Genomic DNA, 27519 nt, shown 5'->3' on the forward strand with positions numbered 1-27519 from the left:
AACAGCTGACATACAGATGTATATCAACCTAAATATATGACCCTGTTGCATTCGTTCAGATGGAAAGTTGGTTGTCCTATATATTTTTTCAGGTGCAGATTTTCAGTATTTAAGCTAAATATCAGAAATGATCTCAAAATTCATTAATTTTCACAGACTTACATATTTTATAGATTCTGTGAAGAACTTGACTCAAAGCTATTGTTTTCAAAATCAACATTTAATGCCTTTAAACACTGCTACTCCAGTTCTTAATTTGAATGAAGTGTCTCAGTCAAGGGTTGATATGATTATTTGTGCTCTCAAGAATTCTAAAGCTAGAGATGTATTTGGAATGGATTTAATGTTTCTTAAAGCTCATAAACAATCACTCATTGCTCCAATTACCAGCATTATCAACTGGTCCATTAATGAAGGTGTATTTTCAAATTCTTGGAAGTCTGCGGTTATCACACCTTCAAATCAGGAGATCCTACAATAACTAGTAACTACAGACCAATTGCATTCTTCCTGTAATCTCCAAGGTAGCAGAAAAATGGGTTGCAGAGCAGCTCATTAAGCATTTTAACAATAGTCCATACACTTTACACCCTATGCAGTTTGGCTTTAGGAAATACCATTCCACTGAGACGTCATGAGGGATTCGCCAACCCTTAGTTCATTTACCAAACATTAAAAAAAAAAAAATGATTACTGGATAATCAAAACTGCTCCCATAATCTATTATAAAATAAACTCTGGATGTGTTGTCTGTATGTAATGTGTTTATGGCTTGTTTATTGTGTAGAGTGAGTTTTAGGTACTCTGTGCTGTTTCTTGTGCTGTGAATTAATTTGAGTGGTTATGATGATTTTTTTTTTTTTTTTACTGTGACATCAACTTGCTGTTATGTGTTTAGGGCTTGTTATTGTGTAGAGTGAGTTTTAGGTAGTATGTGCTGTTTTTGTACTGTGAATTAATTTGAATGGTTATGATGATTTTATTATTTTTTACTGTGATGTCAACCTGCCAAGGACAACCTTGGCTAAATCTGGCATATTTACATTTGATTTTAAATGTTCATTAATATGCACTGTCCCTATTTAAAATAAGTATCTTAAATCTTAAATCTTATTCCTTTTCTGAATTTACTTTTTTGATGTGGCTAAAACTTAAATTGAATTGACTTGATGTGATTTACTCTCATGTCTTATTGTACTATTTTATTGCTGATGAACTATGTGTGTGTGAGTGTGTGTGTGTGTGTGTGTGTGTGTCTGTGTCTGTGTATGCGTCTTAACAGCCTAAAGTGTGAATGAATGGAGAGCTCTAGAGTAAGGTGGTTGTTGCTAAATGTTAATGTTTGATACAGCAGATACAGTGTGTCCAGAACAAATTTCCTTCGGGACAATAAGGTTTCTCTTCTCTTCTCTTCTCTTCTCTTCTCTTCTCTTCTCTTCTCTTCTCTTCTCTTCTCTTCTCTTCTCTTCTCTTCTCTTCTCTTCCCTTCTCTTCTCTTCTCTTCTCTTATGTAATGCTTTGCTTTGTTGCTGTATTTGTTTCAATCAATCCCCTTACCCCCACCTGAATCATTTTTTCAAAGATTTAAGAAAGTATTTACCAACTTCATCTGGAACAATAGACACTCTATAGGCTCCGTTTTACTCTACTTTACCTGCCTTACGACAGAGGGGGTCTAATACTCCCCAACCTACGCGGGTATTATTGGGCAGCACAACTGAGAGCAACCATGTGCTACTTCTCCCCAGAAGAACCTCCAGCCTGGGTCAAGATTGAGACGTGCTCAGCTCAAGGGTTACTGCTTAGCAGCTACCTTTACTCTTCTGAGCCTAAGAAGCTGGGGAAAAACACAAAAAAAACCTTTCTAAAAAATACTACGTACATCTGGCATGAGGCCCAAAACTATATAGGGGAAACCCCCCCACTGTCAGGTTTCACGCCCATATGGGGCAATAGCAAATTTATACCTGGAAGAGAAGATGCTGGTTTTAAGACGAAGAAATGTTATCTCTGTATCTCAAAACCACTCACTTACTCAGCCACCTCTCTCAATGCTGGAAGACATTACAGTGAAACACGCTGTTGGTAGGGGACAGGTATCGCTGCTCTATAAAATGTTTGTAGATAAGTCACCTGAGTCTTCAGAAGATAAACTTAAAAGCAGGAGGCTAGATTTCTCAGAAGAGGAATGGTCTGAGGTATGCCTGAAGGCTCAAACACAAACAATTAACACGCGGCTTAATACAACTGGATTTTGAGAACATATATGACACCATCAAAATTACATCACTTTAATCCCAACACGTCAGACACATGCTTCAAATGTAACAATGCTAAAGGAACACTCTTTCACTGCTTTTGGGAATGTGATGTGGTCAAAAGTTTTTGGGAGGAGGTTCTTGACATGGTTAGCCAGATAACAAAACTGAGAATCCCTTGTTTGCCAAAGTTGTGCATCCTGGGTATTTATCCAAGTGATTTTATTAATAAGAAGAGTGACCGTACACTAATAGACTTGTGTCTCTTACAAGCTAAGAGAGCAATAGCTATAGGATGGAACAATCAATAAAGCCAAAGACTGGGGTGGGGGTAGGGCAACTGGAATAAGACTATAAAGTAGTAGCCCATGTGATCTTCAAGATTTCTGTACATTATAATTACGGTAACATCTGTATCTTCACCTATGTTTTAATTACTATGTTTTTTATTTATTATATTTATTTTAATTTTATATGTACTGTTTGTTATAACTGAAAAACCCCAATAAAAATATTGTTAAAAAACAAAAAAATGCTTTGCCCACCAGGTGGCAGCTCTGTTGCATGTCTATGAGGGGAGTTGGTCCAGCTTGCACTGAGGTGTATACACCTCAGTGCAAGCTGGATTTAGTTGACATAACCAGCACCAGCATTTGACCAGAATTTGAGGCAAAACAACAGTAGGTGTTACTGTTGTTTTGCCTCAAATTCTTTGATCAGAATTCTCTAGTAGGAAATAAAATATAAAATATATACAAATAGCATTGGTGATGACCAGTTCAGTTTCCTTTCTTTTGAGGTTTTTGACTTACACTAACTGTGACAAGGAGGGAGGTTTTTCTGAGGTTTTGACTGAGGCTTTATCAACCCATTCCCAGCAGTCTTTTCCTTCAATCGGGCAAAATGCAGAGGTTTCACATATAACCCACTAATCTGTTACAAACCCACATGCTGTAGACGTTTGTTTTTCTTTGTTTTTCTTTGTTTTCTGTCTTTATGGTGTAACAGACAGGGTTTATCACATAGATTGTGAAGTTTTTCTATCTTAAAGTAAATATAGGCCTACCTTTACCCACAAATCTTACCCACAAATCTTAGCCTTGCTGTAAATCCGACCACAGCCATTTGTAGGAAGTAACAGTAAAAGACTGAAAGGAGTCTTCACCTCTGCCAGAGATTTTTCTATTTGGAATACAGCAGCATCACATGTTTGGTACTGCATCAGAACTGTAAAAAATAGCATTTGACTAACTGAGTTTGACAAACAGGGGTTTGTGGAAAGGCCTGTTTGGACTGAGGTTAGTCCCAGGTTAGAGGCGGAAACCCAAACTGAGCCTAACCCAGGGATCTGAATCTCTCATGGATCTCACTCTCAGGAGAAAGATGGTGAGAATCTGGGCAGGAAATGAGAGAAACTAAAAAGTTACGCACACTGAAAGAAAGATCATGAGGTGCTGATCACTGGCACAAAAATCTCACATGAAAGCAGAAAAAAACATGGCACATTCTAGCTCTATATGCATAATATCTTTTCACTGACAACGTTTTGACCTTTTCCTGGGTTTTGTATGGTATAGTTCATGTATTTAGTAGTTAAGCACCTGTACACCTGGTGGTGATGAGCAATCATCCAATCAAAAAGATGACATCACAAAGCTCATGGCAACATACCTAATGATATTGTTTACATTTTACAAATACACATTAAACTATTAACACATTTACAAAACAATTTCCAATAGATAGTCAGAGAAACTAAGACATCAGCCCTTTTAGAGAACATCATTAAAAAGTAAATTACCAACATTACCTTATCTTGGTGGGAGAAAAACATTTCCAATATCAATGTATCTTAGAGATAGGATGATTAGATTCTACAAAATGTACTGCCACAGAATAATTCCTATTCTTACACCTGATGTGCTTTGATGCTCTGTAATGTGGGTTTTTAGCTCTCTGCTCATCTTGCCCACATCGTATTTGCCGTAAGTCATATTTGTGTGGCATGTCATCACACATTTTGTAGGTCTGAGGCTGCTGAGGGTTGGTCTGAGGGTATGGGGCTCCGTTCTGGGTTTCTCCAGTTGTAGATGTTGCCATCACTTGCACCTATTTTGTCCTGGCTGAATTTCTTAATTTTGATCTCTTTCATTTCTCCCGGAGAGCTTGTCCTGCATGTCTTGATTGGCCTTCAGGAGGTCATTAAATTTGTCTTCATTTCTGATTGCTAGGTTTAGGGTCTGTGTTTTCTCCTCAACAGAAACTACCACTACATGAATCTCCACTGAATATAATGAATCACCATAGACATTACACAGCTGCTACTACTGTACATATTCATTCTGCCACTCATATACCTGTTGTTCACCATATGCTCTACCTGCCTCTTCTGAATTCTGATTAACAGCCCACACATCCACCTCACCGTTCATTTCTCACTTATAATGGGAACTGATGGCCAGTGAAAATACATTATGCTGATAACTTTTTCATACCCCCGTCTTAAGAAGTGCCAAAAGCAATGCTGTTGTTATGATTAAATGCCTACTATGCTTTGTAACCATAGGGTTTACAATATTTATTTATTCATGTTTGCAGTAGTTAAATATAACCTGTTCAGTTACATTTTTGGTATTTAGCTGAGAGGGTTATCCAGATCAACTCACAAAGCATTACAGGACTGTGAATGTTTAACATGAGGATCTTCTGGAAGCCCAGAGCAAAATCAATAAATATGTTTTAAAATACAAAACATACCTGATAAAAATAAAAAGCATCTGTAGAAATGATTACAAAGTTCAGGCATTTTATAGTCAGACAAAGGGAAAGTTGGTTAGAAATTACCCAAAGGTCACAATGGCACAGGAGAGTATGTTGGTTAGCAACAGTATTAATTAAGGAAATACAAACAATTCAAACTTGAGCTCTGGGCACAGTTCTGCATGACTTTCAATTTTTGATGCAATTGATGACAATTTGATTACAATAGATCTCTTCAACCGCAGCAAGGTTTTGGTAGTCAGACTCCTGTTGGTCTTCTGCGTCATCATACTGGTGCAAGGTGCTCTGCTGTTTGGAGGAGCCCAGCTTTGTGCACGCCACAACTTCATGATTTTCATAGATCTCGACAGAAGAATCAACAAAAACGAGGGATGAGAGGGCACAGTGACAAAGAAGAGAATGTGCTGATGTATTTTGAGGCCCCAGTTATCTGTAACATCTGTCAAACTAGCTACTGACTAGTAATTCAGCCATTGTATTTACAATAACCTATATATATATATTTTTTTTTTTATATAAGAGCCACACCCATCACTTCTCCTACCTCATCAGTCTTTCTTGTGTTTCTGTTCATGTTGACTCCAGCACCTGGAACAACACAGGTTTACAACACAGCACAACAGATAGCATCGTAATGTGTGTGTGTGTGTGTGCGTGTGTGTGTGTGTGTGTGTGTGTGTGTGTGTGTGTAAAACATACCTTGCACTTTGTAACATTTCCATCTGTAAACCATGACTAGGGCAAGCGCCACTATCAGCACTACAGCCACGGTTACAGGCACAATGAAAACCACAGAGCTAATATGTGCAGGATCTGGAAATAGATACACAACAGAATAATACGAATAAGACTGCAAAACATACAATCCAAGAAAACCTAAATAAGTCTCACATATCAATTATCATGATCTCCATCACACAACAGCAAATGCAACACCAGCAGCTAGAAATATCACACCATTGGGATTAGCGTTTTCCTTCCACATTACAGTTTTTTTCAATTGCTAACAAGCATCGGTCAATACTGAAGCCACTTTTTCAAAACTCTTCCTACAGTCTGCATTAGCAACATGCATCTTGGCCAAACAGTTAATCTCACCTCCAAAACTCACTCAAACCACCAAAACACTTCATACATGTCTCAAAATAAGCTCATTGGACCATAACACAGCAACAATTCTCACTCAGAAAGCATACATTGTCATTCATAACACACTGACCTAAAAAACGCTAACAACAGGGAGCATTACATAAATGATGAACTTTTATCTTTGAAGTTTGAATGATTTTTCACATACATCAGTGTTTCATAATGTACTAAAGTATATTTAACAAGAATGAATCAGAAATGCAGCAATTTACTTCAATATCCTTTATTTTTTCTATATCTTTGCATATAGTAATTTACTTGTGAAAAATAAAAAGTTGAAACAAAAAAAACAATTTCCTGAAATTCCAGGGCTGCAATAATACAGTAATTACAGTTTTTCTCGATCGCTTACACACTATAACTGGGCCTGTTGACTTAACATCCCAAACCATGACGCCATCTACCAAAAGACAAACCCATTTCCCAAAACTATAAACACTATTCCCCTGTTTTCACACATGATTCACATTTGTTGAACTTTTTGTGAAAAACTCTACACACAAATCCCTTCATATATCACTGGCTGCACCATGTGCTCATTTAGAAAGCACTGGCCTTCAATATCATTAACTCAAGTCATCACAGCTCAAACCCAATTACAGTTTTTCTTGATTGCTAAGACACATTTCTTGAAATTATGCTCCATTTCCCAAAACTCTAAACACAAATGCATAACTGCACACTCATCTTCACAAACTTCAAACTTCCATGTCAAAATCAAACTCTCCACTCAAAACCATGTAATTAAAAAAAAAAAACAGTTTGTAGATAAAGAAAGAAATCACATTTATTCTGCCTCAGCATCCCAATTTGAGAATCTCATCAGAAACTATTTGTCTCCTTGCCCTTGCCCTTCCTCTTCCACCTCCTCTCCTGTGTCCTCTTCCTCTACCTTCAGGTCTTTGTGGATCCATTGTTCCAAAACAAGTGAACTGACCCATGGCCCTTTTATCTATCTATCTATCTATCTATCTATCTATCTATCTATCTATCTATCTATCTATCTATCTATCTATCTATCTATTTATCCTGAGGTTCTGATTGGTGTGTTAACAATTTTGACTCTTAGTGTTTGCACCTGGGTAGAGGAAGAGGACACAGGAGAGGAGGTGGAAGAGGAAGGGCAAGGGCAAGGAGACAAATAGTTTCTGATGAGATTCTCAAATTGGGATGCTGAGGCAGAATAAATGTGATTTCTTTCTTTATCTACAAACTGTTTTTTTTAAATTGATTTATATTGGTAAATACATGGAAATTATTTTATTGTATTCTACGTTCTTTATCAGTTGCATATTTTTACAGTACATTTACTTTTTCACTCAATTTCAGTTTATTTTACTACAGTACATTGAGGAATTAAAAATGTTGAAAATGTATACATGTGTTGTGTCTTTATATTGTGTTCATCATGTAAAGAGGTTGTTCTGGGGGAAAACCATAAGTGCCATTGTTCATTGCAGTAACAGGTTTTTACAGTAGTGTTTTGAATTGATCTCACCAGTATGTAATGGCTACTTTGTAGTGTGTGTGTATTTGATGGCTTTTGTGTGATATCTGAAGGCAAAGTTTGGTTTAGATGCAAGATTACATGGTTTTGAGTGGAGAGTTTGGTTTTGACATGGAAGTTTGAAGTTTGTGAAGATGAGTGTGCAGTTATGCATTTGTGTTTAGAGTTTTGGGAAATGGAGCATAATTTCAAGAAATGTGTATTAGCAATCAAGAAAAACTGTAAAAAAAAAAAAAAAAAAAAAAAGAAAACCCATCAACAACATGTATAGTTTTGTCTGTTTGGTAACAAGACTAAAAGCTTTCAGCTGTGTTTGGAATGATTATTATTTCATTTTATTGTAAATATTCTGCTAAGATTTTCTATATATGCTAAGATATTTCTATATATATGCCATATTGAAATATGGTTACTGCAGAAATGCATGAAATTTGCCATCATTCTGTTTTGAATGTGTTTTTATCAGTTTTGAAAACAGTGTGTTAGCATTTGAAAAATGTGCTGCAAATATATAGTGTTTTGCAGGTGGTGGAGTATGAATGAGAAAAGTGTTCATGGATTTTGGAAAATGTGGTCATTGAATGCATTTTGTGTGAAAGCAATGAAAAATTATTCACAGTTTGGTCCACATAGACTTCTCTTTCGCTGACTGTGTGGAGAGTTTTGAAAATGTGACTTCAGTTTTGACCAATGCCTGTTAGCAATTGAAAAAAACTGTAATGGTTAATATGCAATAAAGCTGGTTCACCGCACACAGGCATTCTCACACACACACACACAGACACAGACACACATACAATATGTACTTTTGATAGGTGTCCCAGAGATGTGTGTTGTCTGTGAAGAGACGGGCTCCACAGAGACAGTAGGAGTCCCAGTGGGGGAAATGCTGGTCAGCTGAGGAGAGACTGTTGGGGAACAGGATTAGTTTCTTAGGCTCCTCACTGAATCTACTCATTCTTTACTCATATAATAAATAAACAAACAAACAGCAACAACGGAAACACCCCCAGGCCCATATTTATATAGTAGGGATCATATCTGGATATCACTTACAGGAAGCTGTATTTTCACTTCCACATGCTTGACTGTAGCTCTCGTCAGAATCTTACCCACTGACAGCTGAATCTTGGTGTAGTCACCAACACTCCACACCCTGTCTGAACCACACCAGAACGTCCCAGAATCCTCTGCTCTCAACTCAGTGATGGTGACCAAGAAAAAGCTGGACCTGACATCGTCTTGCAGTGTGAACCTGGAGTCAGTGTGTGTCTTCTTGCCTGCCCTGGCTTGGCTCGTCACTATGTTGTCACAGCTATAGCGGCGGTCCCCCTTACAGAGGAACTTAACGTTGTTCCTGTGTTGTGGTGGATAGGGGCACTGCATAGTGACAGGATGTCCCTCATTGCCGGTCATGTTGTTTGACTTCACACAACACCACACTATCAATGTCAAACAGAAGGAGGTTTGAGCAAAATGACTGCAGAGTGTTACAGAAATCTCACAGTGGCCTACATTGAAGATACTCTGGGTGTTCATTTCACATGTATCTTATAGTAAGTCATCCCTTCAATCAAATAATATTCTTAGCTATCACATGATGTAAGATAAGTATACAATCAAAAGCTTTGTCAACCTTAGACAGATTTTCTGCAGGCTTCAACTAGTCTTTCTCAACTAGTGTTCTGCAAAAAACTATGCTTTCATGAAGCTCATTACCATGCTGTGAAACAGTTAATGGCTCCTTAAAGCCCCTATGTGTAGGATTTGAAAATTGTTTAATTTGGGGACTCCTAGTGGCAGTGCCAAAAAACAACACTGTTGCAAACTTCTTTGCAACCTCTTAGCGGCGATACCCTGCTCCATATACAGCTAGAATATGTAAACAAAATACTGCTGCAGATAACTATTACAGCTCAAACATTAGTTCCTATATTATTCATATTCACAGCAATGTACTATGAAGTAGTTTGCAATTGTGACAATTCGAGTTAACAGATGCTTTGGGGATTGCTGTTGTGAACATAGCCTATCCAATATTCACTATTCTGATGCTACGAGCTGCAGCTAATGGAAAACTTTACCGCTAACAAACTAGACTAAACACAAATCAAGTAACGCAAGTATGGAGTTGTATTAAATGTGGCGATTACGGCCGATCAAGATGGCAGAAGGCAGGACACATGAAACGGTACAGGATGTCAGAACTAGACGGCAAAGGCGGACTAAACAACACGATTACAACCCGCACACACACTAGACAGTAGGAACGCCATGGTCTGCTCACTAATGTAACTTTCTTTCCCTTCTGTACCCCCACTCTCTGTCGGCAGCCGGCTATGTACCGACAAGTGAAGCTAATTTGCTAGGCTAGGTTGCATAGCGTACAGGTAGCTGACTACATAAATAAACTAACGCCATTACACATAACCGCAGATGTAAACCACACGGGTCCTAAAAAATAGTTAAAAGCTTCGGTAACACAATTTGAGACCTTTATTGGTATTTCACTTAAATGTGTAGGAGAAAGAAATCCAGCTCTCTTAAACCCCTGGCACTCTCTGATGAGTGAACGCCTGGCTGCGGTTAACTCCGGTTGGTCTGACACCATGCTCTGTCACGCTCTTTCGTAGCTCTTTTAGCCTCTTATAAAGCTAGTGCTGGACGCCAATGGGTCCGTGTCGCTCTCAGGGTTTGGTGACCCGAGTCTAGTGTTGCGGGGGGCCGGCAAATGGGTACTTCAAGCCAATCGATCTGTGGGGCTCCCGGGAGCTCCGGGTCTCGCGCTCCCCTCCCTCTCCATTTTAGCTCTTTTAGCCTCTTCTGTTATAGGTTTTTTGTTTTGTTTGGTTGCAGAGGGTCCAGCAGTTAGAGTCCTGTCTTCCATGTTACCACTATCTGTCATATTGATTAGCTTCATGCTGTTCAATCTAACCAACTAGTCTGCATTAAAACTGCATCTGCTTTTTTCCTGGTTTGGTTTGACTTTCTGCCGTAAGTCAGTACGTCACTTCGCGCCAGTTCGTACCTGCGGACACAGAGATTGAACAGCAACATATAGACTAAAACAAGTTTCTCCGCGCCAGTCTCACTTTTATGGTATCAAAATTGATTGGAGGATGATGTAATCTGATACAAATTCTACATGTAAGGGCAGTAACCCTGACTTTTGGTAGAACTGTGACCTCTCACCTTTGACTTCCAGTTCAGTAACAGAGAAGATATCCAAGCTGTTGTTGTTACGGATGCCACACAGGTACAACCCCGAATCCTCCTGGGTCAAACTGGCAATGGTCACTGAGAAGTTGCTTGACGCCTTGTCATCATGGAGATTGAATCGTCCATTTTGGTTGTGGTCCGAAGTGATTACTGCCTGCTGCAGACATGTGGAGGGCTGGCTTCCTCTGCAGAAGTACTTGAGGTTGTGCTGGTACTTAGAATGGTAAGGACAACTGATGGACATGGAGTCGTCCACATAACCCTGGACTGTGGTGATGTTATCACAGCACCTGTCTGCCAACGAAACAAATAACATCAGAGACCGTCACAAGCACAGACACCAGGATGGAAATAGCCATGAGGAAAAACTAGGCAAGATGGCCAAAACAAACAAAAAAAAAAGTCAAATTTAATTGTGTATAAATTGGTTTCATTTTTTAATGTCCCTTGGCTCCATTCCCAAGGTTTATGAATTATTCAAGTCAAAACGTTGACATTTAAATAATCAAATGTTTTTGAAAACAGTATGAAAGTGGCAATAGCACTGAGAGAAGAACTTTTGAACTTTAGAAATAATAATAATAATGATAATACACTTTACGCAATTAAGATACAAAATACAATAGTAAAAACAAACACACAGTAGAATATAATACAATAATACTTTTTTGGACTCAGAGGGCATGTGGAAGGCTGATAAAGTTCTATGGACACATTAATATTTCTACCAGTTTGCACGGTTATTGTGTGTTTCCAGTTGCTCTGATGGTGTTCTCCTGTTTATAGTTACTAGAATGCAAGTTTTGAAGTTAAGTTTATTTATTTTTTTACATATTGATGGTTGGATGGCTTGACTGACATACAGATGGATAGATTGACTGATCATTCAAGTAATTAGTAATTATAATTATTGATAATTCAAAACAATCTTTTAACTTAACAAATGGTTGAATTTAGGCAGCTATAGGACATATAACAATGGCATAATCACAACAACACTTTCAGCAGAAAGCAGTGCTGAATGTGTTTCAATAAGTTGGGTAACTGACTCTTTTCAAGGTTATACAGTTTTTTATCTACTGAATTTGAAAAATGGAACTGATACCAATATGGTTTTCATTCTGTGCCCACCTCTCCTAAGAACTGCTCCCACAAACAAAACAGAGTTACATTTTTTCTTACCTATGACAATCTTCAGTTTTACTTCAGTGTAGAGATCTTTGAAAGTCCTTGTCACCCCACACCAGTATTTCCCAGCGTCTGTAAGTCTAAGGCCAGAGATGGTCACTGTGAAGATTTTCTTCTCTTTGTTGTCATAGATGGAGTATCTGTCCCTCTTAGCTCCTCCAGTCTCAACAAGAACATCATCGGAGCCACAGCTTCCTTTGCACAGGTACTTCTGGTAAGACTCATATCCATTTTCATAGGGGCAGAAAACTTTCACTTCTCTCCCCTGGTATCCAGCTACATGGATCAAGTCTGCTGCATCAGTGGAATATCTCAGAACAACTGCAAGGAGAAGACAAGAAGAAATCAAAAAGGTTTTCATCAAACATCATTTTTAGTCTTTTTAATTTTGATTTACAAGGCTTCTTCTTATCAGTTTGACACTGCACATTTGATACTCAGTGAGGGGGCAAGATTTGCAAATCTTTGTTTTTCTATGATGTATTTTTTTTTCTAGACATTCATGCTAGCTGTGTTAACGTTGTGTAATGAAAGTGCCCATAATAAAGAGTTACAAAGATAAGACAATAGAGCGCTTTTAATTACATAAAAAAGATAATGTTCAGATAATGTTCATCTAAAGAACTTACTGCAGAGGATGAACAGTGGGTTTTGTCGGCTCCACATCGTCATGTGCTGCAAGGTAGCAATGAAACTACAGTAGATGTGGTTGCAAGTCCAAGTTCCTCAAACTGAAGCTCATTCTGCTGGGGGTGTCTGGGCATACACTCTGTGTGTGTGTGTATGTGTGTGTGTGTGAAACCATTAACTAGGTGCTTCTTCTTTTGCACCTCTGGGAAAATAGAAATTGAAATAAAAAGTGTTTTTTACACAAACATTATTCACACACAAACAGAAATCACACATTTGCACCCCATGTATATTACTGTAATACACCATGCAAATATTGACACCTTTCAGATCTACACTCAGATCAACAACTTGCATATGTATTATCAACCTAAAAACTTCACCCTGCATTCATTATTCAGATGGAAGGTCTGTTGCCCTGATTTGAGAAGACTGGGCCACTCCAGTATGGCTGAAGTGTTTACAGGATTGCGTTTAATTTGGAATAGTAAGAGTAAGAGTAAGTAAGAGTAAATGAGTTCTATAAATGAACTATGAAACTACATGGCTGCAATTAGATGATTTACCGGCTGATTTACCCCACTGAAATTTATCAGAATTATGTATTGGGTGTAAGAAACTCTCCATCTGAAGTATGATGGGATTTGTCCCAGTGAGAGTTTAGCTCATCCAGAATAAAAACGGTATTTTGATGGATTGGATTATTAGACTGCATGTAAACACAATGTTAAAAACACAGCATGAGTCAGGGGAAATTGAGTCTTGAGGAGGAGCTCTTGTCATAAGGGCCACGGCATTTTATACAGCCACTCACTTTGAGGAAATGGAAAAGGAAAGAATTGCCTAATGTAGACATATGTATTCGGGGCAGGATCAATATTGAGGATGTACATAAAAATTACTCTAGTTCATTGGTGTTGGTGAAATTGTACCCCATGTACCCCATTACCTCAAATGCTGCCCATGTATCATGCCCACATTACTGCCACTAAGGGGCACTCTTTCCATCCTAATGTCTAGTTTAGTGCCTCGACAAGAAGCCTGATGGCAGCAGCATTTCTTTGGTGAGGTCAATATTCATCTTTCACACCTAGAATTCCTAAAATCAGGTTTGTGTGATCGGGGCTAACCCAAACCTCTACCACTAGACCAACAGCATGATCTAAGAGAGATTTATTCAAACAGGTTTTCGCTGTCATACTCATTAGCAGGCAATAGTTCCAAACTAACTTTGCTACAGCTAAGGTGATAACAACTATTTGACCACATCAAGATGAACAAGTGTCGAGACGCTGGCTGCCATCCTGCAGTTGTTGCTGTCAAATACCACAAAGGCAGTCAAGATGCATGCATGTGACCTCACTGCCTGGGGTTGCTAATATATAGGTGAAGGGATATTTGTAAGCATGCTGCATATTATGAGTAATGTCAGTACTAAGGTAAGAGTGATCTGTCTTTATTTTGATTACAAGTTGTTTTTGTTGGCATTTCAGTCTATATGTGTGAAGTTTATTGAGTGCATCAATCTCTATGAAGACAGCTTGACCAAATGTCAGTTCTTTTTATTCTGGATCCCCAGCAGAACATAGAAACCCCTAAAATCAATAACTTGGAATTATAAGGTTCTATCTGACTTTTGTTGTGGTCAAAACTGAGTTGATCACATAAACCTATGAATCTGTGAATGCCTATTAACATCTGCGTGGTGTGCTGTGTGGGTGTGCATGTATGTGTGTGTGTGTGTGTGTTTGTGTGTGTTTTCCCTGAGCTCAGCCATTCCCTCCCCTTCAGCTGACTGCTCAGCTGTGCTCCTCGCATACTGCAGCACAAACTGTTTCCACATCTTACAGACTCACACTGAAAGGTTAACATTAAGGCCCCTGTGTAGAGGGATAAGTGTGTCCCAAATTAGCGAGGATGCCAAGGGGAGCTGGGCTGTTGCCAGGGTGGGTTGCCAAGGGGTGTTGGGTATTGCTAGGGCTGGTTGGGTTTCTGCTGTGTGGCCTGTTTGCATGTTGGCGGTGCGCAGGGCGCGTGTGTTGTGGTCTTCTCAAACTACAGCCCAAGGCAAACACACACTCACACACACACACACACACACACACACAAACACACAGACACACACACGCACGATGGGTTGTGTGTTTGTGAAGGGGGGAGACTGTTATATATAGGCGACCGTCTCAAGTCCTCAGGGCGTATCTCACACCTCTAAGCTATGTGTTACTTTCTTTCTCACCATCTCTTTCTCACTCATTCAATTCAATTTATTTATATATTCAATTTATAACAAACAAATGATCCATTGTCCGTTTGATAATCTAAACAAAGAACACGTTTTCTTGCAGTGGCCTTTCTAAAATGAGCAGTGGTGAATGTTACTATATTGTGTTATGATCAAGGAGTTGATAAGCAGACAGATGGTTTGTTCTATTGCACGGAGCTAGGCTCTAACAGAAAGAGATCCGGTTGTCTTTGCGACAGCGGTGCAAACAACAATACCACTTGGAAACGCTGGGGGGGGGCAACGGGGAGAAAGTTGAAAAGTTGTCTGTATCCACTTTAAAGTGTGTGCAGGTGCTTGCAAATGAGTTTTCAGCCCACTCTACTGGGAAGTAAATACAGGCATTACTGCACACTTGAGAAAACAACACAGCTGGTGGCTTTCCTAAGGCCAGTATCATACACCTACATGCTAATTTTATTTCAAATGTATTTTACACACACTGGTGTTTGTCAGAAACAAAGAATCGCACTCTATACTGCAGTAAACGTGGTTTGTCTCTGCAGTTGGAGGTCGATGTGTGTGTTTATGTGTGTGTGTGTGTGTGTGTGTGGGAGGGGACATTCCATCCATTCTTGCTCTTCCTGAGGAAAGAGGGAAAGCGTCACGCACACACAACTGCTGACAGCCCCAGGGAGACAGAGGTACACAGACACCCCTCTAAGGTCATCCACACATCCGCCTCTCCTTTCAACTTAACATCCATCAAACTATAATAGTCTCATCCATCCAACCATCCTCTCAGGTGAAAAAGCCTCTTGTTTATTTGACACTGCACACGTTTTAATTATGATGAGATAACTAAACATATAAGGAAAAATACACAGAAATCATTGTATCTGAAGTTGTATATGCTGTATAATCGAATGTCTCGATAAACCAAGTGATTCTACATGTTGGTGTGAGTTGTGTATGCCTGTGTGCTCATCGATTAGTAAGTGTGATATTTTATTTGGGAGGAGTGAATTTTGGACTGTGAACATATAAAGTTGTTCCTCCTGGTCTACACTGTGTAGACGAGGGCCTGTTTTTAAATGATGGGATGAGATCAGTATGGTGGGAGAGCATAAATCTGCATACACACACACACTCGGATGTACACACACATTCATATACTCTCACACAATGCTTTTTAAAAACCCAGTGGGAACATTGGCTGTCAAATTGGACTTGGTTGGCTGTGTCGGAAAATAAAATTGCTTTACTCTCTCACTGAGCTTTAAATGCACGCACACACACATGCACACACACACACACACACACACACACACACACACACAAACACTCCATGTGACAACACAACATGGCAATGAAGATGGCAACCAGAACAGTGGCAGCTACGCCAGCACTGACGCACTGCTGCTCTCCTGCCAACTAATGAGTGTTGAACACTCATAATGGTTTTTCTTTTGGCTGGTGAGGTGGATAATATCCCTTTGTTTGCAGTTACGTGTACCAACAGAATCTGGCTCTGCTTTTCTATTGGGCATATCCGTTATCTATTCACTTCCATTGTAAGTTGGTTGTTTCCGACTGTCTGCACCCTAACCACATTGGGCCGCTATGTGGCATGTGTGACATACACACATACTTACACACATACTGGTTGTTACTAATCCATGATGCAGAGTCCACATCTCAGGAAATCCAGGTCATAAAAGAGGGAGTCAGTTAGAGGAATCATATAGAAAGGCAGGCTCCAGCACAGCTTTTTATTATCTGCAAAAACAAAGACCCTTTTCCACTCATCAGCAAAATGCACGCACGCACACACGCACGCACACACACACACACACACACACACACACGCACACACACACACACGGACTCACAGAGCTGCATACTGTACACTTCTGTCAGAAGACTTCTAAAGTTTACATAAAGCTTTTTACAAAGCAAACTTTCATTTCAAGAATGATCACACAAGCATTCCATACGCATTCATGAGAATTGAGATTATAAACATTAGCCGGTTAGGCATAATATTAATTTAAGATCCTCATTCACTCCCTTGCCCGCTCCCCTCAAACACAAACACATTTACAAGCACAGTCAAATGGGTACTTTTTGAGATTGGTACAGTTTAGGCGGGACATTGGCTTCTAAAATGTTCAAATTGTCCAGCTGTCTCTTCTGCTGCTAGGCAACAAGAAGAGCAGCAAACTTTTAGGCATGGGCTGCAGAACATTATAAGGGCCCTTCCCAACTGCCAATCATCAGAGTCTGCCTCCATAACCCATTTTATCTCTCTGACAGGCTAAAAGTTAATCCATCCAATTTTCAGCCCGTTCCTCTTTGCATCTCCTTCAGTGATTTAGAGAGAAGTGCTCCCCAATATCCTCCTCAAGGGGGTTACAGATCCCTCAGTCTGTGTCCACTTGACAGGGGTTTGTTCCTGCCTCCTGCGCTGTCAAGTAGAGCTTCAGGAAGTCCTTGTAGCGGGGTGCGCAGCCAAGCCAGGCTTCACCGAAATGGACCGAGCCTGTCAACAGGTACTCGTCCCCTCCAGGATGTACAGCACACTGCGCGGGTACATTGACACGTCCGGTCCAGCGCCTCCCTCTGGCCCCAGCCCAAGCAAACAGCCCGCTCTTCTGACGGAACAGCCGGCTCAGAGTCACCACAACAGAGGAGTGGTCGTTAGTACCCGATGCTATAAAGGACGAAGATGAAGAAGAGGAGGAGGAGGAGGAGGAGGATGTCGACACACCTCGAATGATGCCACTGCCAGCTAGGGAGATAGGGACAGGGAGAGAGAGAGAGAGATTAATGAATGAATGAATGAATTAATTAATTAATGAAAGACAAAAAAATAAAGGAGCAGTATTTCAAACCTGACTGAACTCCTAACGCCTAATAATACATAATACACCATGGTGCAGAGCTGCAAATCAGTGAGTCTGAGTGAATTTGTATGTGTGTGCATGTGTGTGTGTGTGTATGTATTTACCAAAGTCACTGGTACATGCAGCCATGAGGACCTCTTCATCTGAACATGGTTTACAGGCAACTGAGAGGGGAAAACATGAAAAAAAAAAAAAACTTTTTTATTTTCTTTTATTTATCCTTTATTTAACCAGGAGGGTCCCATTGAGATACAATATCTCTTCTGCCAGGGAGTCCTGGTCAAGATGGGCAGCAAAATTTGATTAAAAAAAAAGGTTTCATATAAAAATAAATGGGGACAGGTTACACCACAAAAACATACCAAAAACACAACAAACAGGCACAAAACATCAGGGACTAAAAAGAATCATGGAAAATAATAGCACATGTTAAAAGCAATGACATTGTTCTGTAAGAACTGATTTTAAAATATTTTTAAACATGTCAAGAGAGGGTAAAGATTTCAAGTTAAGAATGCCTTGCAGCTCATTCCAAGTATGCGGTGCATGAAAGGAAAAGACAGATTTACCCAGCTCTGTTTGGGTGGTAGGGACCTTGAGGAGAATTTTTTCTGATGATCTAGTTTTATAGCTACTGTGGCAATATGTCAGCAAATTATTATGTGCAGTGGTAATTTACTCAGTAAAGCTTTTGCAATAAAAATTAACATATGGGTTTTTCTCCTTAAACATAGAGAAGTCCATTGAACCATTTCATATAAGATACAATGATGTGTACGGATGCTTGCATCAGTTACAAACCGCAAAGCAGCATGATAGACTACATCCAGTTTTTTCAAAAGAGTACAACAACAACATGAGACCTTCTGACATACATTGTTAAAAGCTTTGGTAACATAACAAACCAAAATGTAGTGCTTATTTTCTCAAACCACTTTCCTTCCTCAGTGTTAGCTATCTCCCTCTGCCTTGTTTCACCCTCAGTCCCTTCCTGTTCTCTCTCTGTCTGTCTGTCTCTGTGTATTGGCATGTGTTTATGAGAGAAAGAGACGTAAAGAGAGCAAGAGAGAGTAAGTGAATGAGGACAGCAGGTGTGGGTGAAGAGAGGCAATCAGAGAATTACCCCTTGACCCTGTCAGCTATAAAAACAACTATCAAACACCCAGACACAGACAGACAGACCCTAACTCGCTCTTACTCTCCTGCTTCTGTCTCATTACGAAACTACTCCAGCCTTCCTTTCCACCCGCTGTCCCTCCCCTCCGCCAGACCTCTTTATTCATACGGGTGGGCTACCCAAAATGCTCTGCCCTGGAGGGCTCTTGATTGACAGCTGAGATCAGATTGGTTGACCCTTGCGCTTGACCCCAACGCGACCTTTTGATTGGCCTGCTTGTTTTCATAAGTCTGATCGAGACAAGAGAGTGTGAGAGTTAGGAAATGGGGGGTGGAGAAAGTGTCAGAGAGGGGGAGCGTGTAGGTGAGAAGCAGAAACGAGTGTGAAAGACAGAAGTGTGGCCTATTGCAGAAAACCTTCTCATTAACCTCATCTAACTCTTTCACTGGTAACTGTTCACTATCAGCCTCACTTCTTGTCAGTGAACAGAAGGCCTGTGTCATGTGTGAGGAGCTTAACGTGACAGGGAGGCCAAATCCCTAAACATAACACATGGGTCAAATACAGATAACAAATAAATCAGAATGAACGCTATCTTTTTGTCCTTGTGGAATGCGGCTAATGCCAGCTTTAACAATACAGGCTACACGATTAAGAATGAATGTTTAAAAATGTGTGTTTGTCTGCATTCTCTTACCTATGCCAGGGTGCAGGTATGGGTACATGTGCGCCCCGGGCCCCCGGCTGGGCACCAGCTCGTACTGGAAAGCTGTGATCCTCCTGCTGATGTCTGTCTGCGCCACTGCTTCCACAAACAGCGCCCCCTGTGCCAGGCTGAAGCAGTGCACCGTGCCCAGAGCCTGTTCCCTCTCCCCCAGCAGCAGCCTCAGATCCCCGGCCTGCTCCAGATACACCTGGGCCCCCTGGAAGAAGAGGGGCAGAAGGATGAATAAATAGTTAAGCCACATCCAACTGACACACATAATTTTCTGACTGTTAAACCTGCAATAAGCAATATCAGACCTTATAACCAATCCTGAAACTAATATGTGTTATGTCGAGATTTCATTAAAACATAATGATATAAACAAATATCCACACACAGCTGTGTTTCTATTTTCACCTCGTAAATTCTTGTAATGGCGGAATTGATGAAGTAAGCGAGTAAACTTGTTAAACTAGAAAACTTGCTGCCTACAGCTTCACTTGTCTTTGTGGGAAATGTAAACTTCAGTGGGAGAAAGTTCTGGCAAAGTGAGACTGGTAACCGGTGGCACTTCTCAGCAGGTACGTTTACCTTAGCTATTAGCCTTTATGCACAGTGCTTTGCTAGGTTTGTCCTTATAGGCCTCCGTAGTGCAGTGGCTTTGCTGTACTGCTGCTTTATTTACAAATGTGTTGTGGTTTCTATCACCCTCTAGTGGTCAGAAAATTTTGCTTATTGCAGCTTTAAACTTCGAAAATAATACAACATCTGTACAACACTGAACTCCACTGACAGAATAAACGACCCAATCTGAACAGATGAGTTGAAAGTCGAGGTTAATTTGTCAATATTAGTTTTGTGCTCTACCTGGGAGTCAGTGCGGGGCTTGATGCACACGTAGAGGTCTGGCATGCGACCGGATGACGGCTCTGTGTTCGGCCGCAGGTTGATGATGATGGCTCCTGTGGGGTAGAGCCACTCCAGAGAGCCCTGGGAGCAGCGGAGGTAGACCTGCTCCACGTCTCTACGATGGGACTCATGGCTCAGGCCGCTGCAGAGGAGAGGAGAGAAGAGACGAGAAGAAGTCTTGTTTATTTGGTCTTTACAAATCATACAATATTGTTTTTTCATTTTAGGCATTTAGCCTAGTTGACGCTCTTATCTAGAGCGACTTACAATGAGTGCAATAAGCTCAAATGCCTAGTTCACCAAAATTACAAGCAACCAATAGTAAGGGGTGCAAGGGTCATGTGTCCTGATAATATTCCTGTGATAATGATCATGTAAGAGAGACATGTTAGATAAAAAATAAGAGAGACAGAAGAGATTTTATGAAACAGGATTCAGTCTCGTCAGTAAATTTAGTTGGAGAGTGAAAATAATATCAGTATGAAACATGTATTTGCATTTTCACTATAGGAGCAACTCTGGTGCAGCTGTCTCCCAACAAAGCTTTGACTTAGACTGATGTGGTCTCTTATCTCTGATGTGCATACCTCAACACCAGGAACATATTAAGCTGTTAGAAGTTTGAAGCCGTTAAACTTTACAACTCCAAGTGCGAAGTGCAGGATTTCATTTTTATGACGCAGGGATTCAGAGAGTGATCAAAGGCGGCCATATGGCTGTATTTACTTAAGACAGGAATTGGAGCAGCGGTATCCATGTGATCATGAGTGTATGGAGTGCATTTCCAAAACGTTAAAAGCATACTGTAGATTTTGGAAAAGAATAATCAGAGCCTTAATCATAATTCAATATCTCTCAAATATAAAGGAGCTATTCTGCTTTAACGTAATCATCCTGTCAACCAAGGATTTAAGTTACCTCCTATCCTTTACAAAGTAGGCCTATATAGTTTGTTTTAAGTTATTTTGTGAGAGTGGGTGTCACTTTTCAAACGGTGGATTCCTCCTTTTGACATAAAACTCTATTAAATAAGGGTGAAACACACCAGGCTGGCTCAGAGAGAAAAGAGTGATTGTTTATAAAGGGTTCATTTGGTTACTTAGACTTGATTTTAATGCAGGCTCTTCGGCCAGCTTCTACATTTAGTCACCAGTTTGAGATGTAGATGTAGAGAGAGAGACTAATCTTCTATTGCGCGACTGGAGCAGCAACCATTAATCAGATCATCAAACTTTTCACTGCAGTTCCAAAACTGAGGAAAAGAAAAGCATGTTGGTGTGCAGCCACACCACGCCTGACCACCTGACCCTCGGATGCCCCCGTCTCTCGCTCTCCCCCTCTCTACTGTGGATTAAATTAAATATATTAAATCATTGCTGGGTCTAATTACTCCTTTGAGCCCCCCGAAATCCCGACTAATGGACAACAGACTGGAGTTCAAAGACACCCCCCCCCCCCCCCCCCCCCCCCCTCTCACCACACTATCACACTAGCCACTCTTCTGATTAAGTGCATTTCCACGCTGTAAACTATACAGATAAGGCTAGCCTACGTCAAAATCCTTGACAGAGCACAAGGAATCCTTTGTGCAAAAATAATTCCCTATACATTTCAGAATCATTATAATATGCGTGTACTATAGGGATAAGTGTTTGCCTAAGGTATTTATAGATTATTTGTCGTACTTAATGGTTTTCTTTATCTCCTATGATATCACTAAAAAAATCCTATAGGACATCATAATAGTTTTTAGTTTAGTTTTGCTTTGATATATCCTTATAAATTCACTTGACGGAACAGATAGTCTGATCAGTTTGTTCAGATTCATCCTCCTACCTTCCTCGCCAGCTGCACTGGTCGCTGGAGTATTGTGCCGCCGCCCGGCAGAGAAGCACAGCTGTAATCCAGAGCGCAACCCACGGCCAGAGCATGGTCTCCTCTCCGCCCCGCTCAGCAGATCCCGCAGATCAGCCCGCCGCACGCTCTGCTCACAAACCGCAAGATCTGATGCAAATGTCCGCGAATATCCTGGCGATGCGCCGTTTCGTTCAGTTCAGGCTACATGGCGGGGTCAAACAAGGCAAAGGTTGTGCGGGCTGATTCTGCCGCAGAAAAGCCATTTGCACTAAAGGTTTCGAGTGGTAGTGTGCAGCAGCAGCAGACACAAACACACACACATACACACACACAGAGAGAGAGAGACTGTCTAAAACTTCTGCTGTGCTCCGCTTCACGTCACCCGGTCCCGCAGCCACCCGGGGCGCGTGCCAGCAGCTGACTCCGCTTGAGTGACACGCGTGCGCTCGCTCCAAACCACGCCTACACATTCCCCCGATCCCGAGTGAGTGAGTGAGTGAGTGTGTGCGTGTGTCTGAGGGGGCGAGAGAGAGAGAGAGGGAGGGAGGGAGAGAGGGAGGGGGTAATATTTACAAAGCATCAAAACTTTGTTGCAAAAGTTACAAAACAGTTCATGTGAGTAATGTTTAAGAATGTGAACAATAAATGAAGGGGTAAATTAAAGCCAAACGCACCAGTAGGCCCAGCAAAAACAAGAATAAAAACAAAGTAAGGATCAGTGTTCAAGTACCAGCAAGCCTATAAAAAGCATCAGAAATTTTGTGGCCAATAGCTTGACTCTAAAAAGTTTTTGGAGTCCCTTTAGCCAAGGCAGTGCCCGTTTGTCCAGTTGCTTTCCCATATAATCACTATATTCTACCCAAACCGGGCAGCGTGTCAACACTCCATGATTGAATGTACAGTATGTAGGTCTCTCTGAAATATCTACGGACTAGTGCACAAGTGTGTGTGTGTGTGTGTGTGTGTGTGTGTGTGTGTTTGGATATTCTTGGCCTCATAAACAGATGGATCATATTATCGCAGTGAAAATTAGAGCAGCATGCAGGTCTGACACTAGCATCCTATTACTCCTAAATCCCTCAAACATCCATCCAACCCAGTAGCCTGTCCAGCGTCAGGCTTTGTGCCATTGTCAGGCTTATTCGGGATATTAATCTTACTATTAGCGTTCCAGTGTAGATGAAGCTTAAAATGAAACAGTTTTATTCAGTTTATAGGGAGTATAATATTCCTATAGGGACTTATAGTGTCTCCGTGTTTGTCAGTGAGTTTACAGTGACTTTATCGTACTTTTTTTTTGTAATCTCCTGTTATCACTATAATATTCCTTTAATAGGGATTTACAGTTCTGCTGTGATATTTGCATAGTATCCTTCTAAAATGTATCATAGGATTACTATAGCTCTTTCTCGACAGGGAAAAAAAGAATGGAACTGACATAACGAGAAGTCACACATGTGCTCTAAACGCCTGTTTGGTTCCCGGGCGGTTTTCCCGTGAGAAAACAGTCGGGACGGCAAGCATGTTACTGACGCGTCACATTCCCCCGCACAGCCAGAGCAATGTAACGCATTTCGAGAAATACTGAAAGACAGCAGCCCCCCATACACCTCCCCACTCTCTCTCTCACACACACACACACACACACACGCACGCACGCACGCACACACAAACACACTTTTTTCTATCTCTCTTTCTCTCTCTCTCTCACAAACACACACACACGCACGCACACACAAACACGCGCACACACACTCTTTTTTCTATCTCTCTTCCCCCCCCTTTCTCTCTCTCTCTCTCTCTTACAAACACACACACACGCACAGACAAACACACACTTTTTTCTATCTCTCTTTCTCTCTCTCTCTCTCACAAACACACACACACACACACACACATTCATATATTACATGACCTTGCTCAAGCACAGCCTACAGCAGGAACACGTTTCTATACAGATAGATGCAATTTCACTGAAAACACAACCGACCCAATCCTGTACTGACAGCGGAGCAAGTCTGGGCTGCTGATGTGCAGTTTGACCCCATGTGCTCCTTCACCACGTGAAGTATCTGACCCGCTCCCCTCATCCCGCTGCCGTCACCTGGCTCTTTTCAAGCAGCCTGACAGGAGGAACGCTCCGTCTGTCCGCACGCTGCTCCTTAATGGAGCCACACACATTCCTCTCTCTCTGCTTTCAACCTTCACGACCTTTCTTTCCTTGAAGCTTGCGCGCAGCACACTCCTCTCCCCCCTTTTTTTAACCTTTATTTATTCAGGGAAAGCTGACTGAGCAGGCTCGTTCTTTTTCCAGCAACGCCCCGCTTCACATTCACACAGTTGCATACATTCACACCCGGGAGCTGCCCAGTACAACCACAGTCTTCTATTGTTGGCCACTGAGCAGCTTCACCGGAGCAGCTGCGGGTTACGTGCCTTGCTCAAGGGCAGCGGGAGGGCAGGGGAGAGAGCATCAGACACACATACACGCGTCTCACTGTCAGAGAGTTAAGGAGAGAGGGAAGAGGAGGTGCTGTATGGGAACAGGTAGGAAAATGGGATTTACAGCGGAGAGAGAGAGAGAGAGAGAGAGTGAGAGAGAGAGAAAGAGAGCGAGAGAGAATGAAACAAAGGAATGTGGTAAAGTTCCAGGTGAATGAACAAGCCTCCAGTGTTTGACCTCAGTGAGCTCTCTTCACCCAAACACACAAGACTCTTATCTCTCTCTTATCTGCTGCACTGCCAGACAACACGCAGCTGTGTGTGTGTGTGTGTGTGTGTGTGTGTGTGTGTGTGTGTGTGTGCAGTTTTGCACACGTGTGCGTGTTTATTTGGCCAGTGAGGGCAAGCAGGTTTCCCGGGGTCAGGGCTATTCATTGTGTGTAAAAGTGTGTGTGTGTTATCAGGTCTAATGTCTGCGGAGAGACAGAGTAAGTGACTGAGTGTAAACACAGACCAAAGCTCTGTTTACTCTCTTTCTTAGACTCTTCCATAGATTCTCCATTAGAGCCCACTCTGATCATCTACCATGCACTTTATCACAAGGGCAGAGTGGCAGGAATGGGTAACGGAGACAGGATGTATTTAGACAAAGCGCAGTCTTGCTTAAATAAATCCCTTCGCTTCATTACATTCTAAATTATATATGCCATTTGGCGGACACTTTTATCCAAAGCACCTTATAGCTCCATGACTGCAGACATTTTTAGCATGGGTGGCCCCAGCGGAAAGCAAACCCCTGACCTTGGCAGTGTTAGTATTACGCTCTACCCATTGAACTACACAGAACTGTAAACTACGCAAAGACATTCACTCAAATGCTTAGTATTGGCAACAGGCATATAAAGGATGTGAAATCATGAAAATACTAAGCTCACGTTAGAAATGAACGGAGAAGTTGTGTGTCAAAAAAACTGAAATCCTGCAAAGAAATCACATCTCTGAGGAAGACAGATTCTCGTGTATGTGTTTGTGTGTATTTGTGTGTGTGTGTGTGTGTGTGTGTGTGTGAGAGAGAGAGGGAAGAGGAGTCTAGGTGGAGACAGAGTGCTAAGTAGATGTGATAGTTTTCTCAGCCCCTGCACTGCACTGCACTGCACTGCAGGGGGGGCGGGGCTTTAGTGAGCGACCCATGAGAGAGGCTCAGTCTGGGGTTTTCACCTCAAACTCCGGACTGAACCGGGTCCAAAAGGTCCTGTCCAATCCAAACTTCTAATACAGTAGACTGATTCTGTACATCCACACCGATGTGCTACTGTATTTCAGAGAGGAACGTAGTGGAAAGTTGGGGGGAAAAAAATCCCTGGCAGAGCTGAAGACCCCTTCCAGTTTTTTTTTTTTTTTTACTGTTACCTCCCTACAAACTCCTGTGGCCAGATTTACAGTAAGGCAGACCGCCTCTCTGACCCAGGAAACACCAGGGGGAGATTTGTGGGGAAAGGTCTGTTTACCTTTGGGCAGAAAAACTCAACACTCTGTGTGGTAAAATAAACCTTTTGTGTGTGTCTTTGTGTGTGTTTATGTATCAGATTTGTGTTCTCTTAAAGAGGTTATTGTTCTTTAGATTTCATAAGAGACCCATAGAAAGAAAAACAAATCCGCAGTATCCATGTTTGTAAGTTTGTAACAGATGTGCGTGTGTATCTGATTTTGGCTGATTGCATCAGAGAGGACTGCTAAGAAGAAAGCAGTGTGAGGATCCTGCAGTCATGAAACATCCCACCCTTTCACAGTTGAAACAACAGATAGACTCTTCTGTAATGAGACACTTTCTTTAACTTCAAATCAAAGTTAAAGTTAAAGTATACAGTTATGTGAATTAAAATCTCAATAAAAGGTATTAGAAAACACATTTTATTCCTCCAATGGTCAACACTGGCAACACACTCATGTCGTGTTACATGATAAATAGCAGCTGTCTTTCCTCAAGTACATTTTTACTCAAACATTGAGTAACTGAAGATAAAATCTGAACACCCTTTCACATTTCAATTATCTAGGCATTCCTCCACTTCATTTCATTTCTATCTCATTTGATTTGAACTGCACTAGTTTACTTTTGCACTACTTTACTTTTTAAGTCTTTTATCTTTTGTATCTCTTGTCTGTACTTTTGCACTTTTTAATTGTAAATCTTTTACCTTTACTGTATATGTATCACTCTGTAAAGCACTTTGAATTGCCCCAGTGTATGAAATGTGCTATACAAATAAGGCTGCCTTGCCTTGCCTTTCATTAGCATCTCTACACTTTTCCTCGCCCCCTGTCATCTCCTATCGTTCTCTTCTTCTGGTAGGTCAGTGTATGGTTTCTTCTAGTGACCATCCAAAGTTTTTGAGCTTCTCTGAAACAGATCTCTACCAGTGACGATGCCAGTGGTTCAGAGGTTCAGATGTGAGTGCTGCTACTTCTACTTTGCCTCATAAACCAGTGATTTACTTGCGAGTCTTCAGAGAAAAATGTCAAATTCATAGTGAGGTCGCTGTGTGTGTGTGTGTGGGTGGGCTTTATAGTCGTAAAAATATAGGCTCCCCCCCCCCGCCCCTTGGCATGGTCCTACAACCTATTC

General features: G+C 41.1%; 2 protein-coding genes across 3 annotated transcripts; both read right to left on the reverse strand.

Annotated features, from left to right (window-relative positions):
* Positions 1-4829: 4829 nt before the first annotated feature.
* On the reverse strand, positions 4830-12769 carry LOC139654242 (CMRF35-like molecule 8). 2 transcript variants are annotated; one of them, XM_071531327.1, is made up of 8 exons: positions 12732-12769; positions 12097-12423; positions 10888-11208; positions 8808-9137; positions 8502-8603; positions 5739-5852; positions 5584-5627; positions 4830-5381 (listed from the first exon to the last, which is right to left on the reverse strand). In XM_071531327.1, exons 1-8 carry the CDS (start codon positions 12766-12768, stop codon positions 5208-5210), a joined length of 1449 nt encoding a protein of 482 aa, XP_071387428.1. In that variant the 5' UTR covers position 12769; the 3' UTR covers positions 4830-5207. The 2 variants fall into 2 exon arrangements, with proteins under 2 accessions (XP_071387428.1, XP_071387436.1); XM_071531335.1 differs by lacking the exon at positions 8808-9137.
* A 3564-nt stretch (positions 12770-16333) lies between these two features.
* Positions 16334-22789, reverse strand: LOC139654230 (meteorin-like protein). Its single transcript, XM_071531316.1, has 5 exons — positions 22431-22789; positions 20553-20736; positions 19677-19902; positions 17967-18026; positions 16334-17747 (listed from the first exon to the last, which is right to left on the reverse strand). The coding sequence occupies exons 1-5, from the start codon at positions 22523-22525 to the stop codon at positions 17380-17382; spliced, it is 933 nt and encodes a 310-aa protein (XP_071387417.1). The 5' UTR covers positions 22526-22789; the 3' UTR covers positions 16334-17379.
* Between the last annotated feature and the right edge of the window lie 4730 nt (positions 22790-27519).

The sequence above is a fragment of the Centroberyx affinis genome, unplaced genomic scaffold (assembly GCF_046629955.1).
Source record: "Centroberyx affinis isolate AG114_WGS23_722 - 3 ecotype Tasmania unplaced genomic scaffold, CSIRO-AGI_Caff_v1 ptg000141l_1, whole genome shotgun sequence".
NCBI lineage: Eukaryota > Metazoa > Chordata > Actinopteri > Beryciformes > Berycidae > Centroberyx > Centroberyx affinis.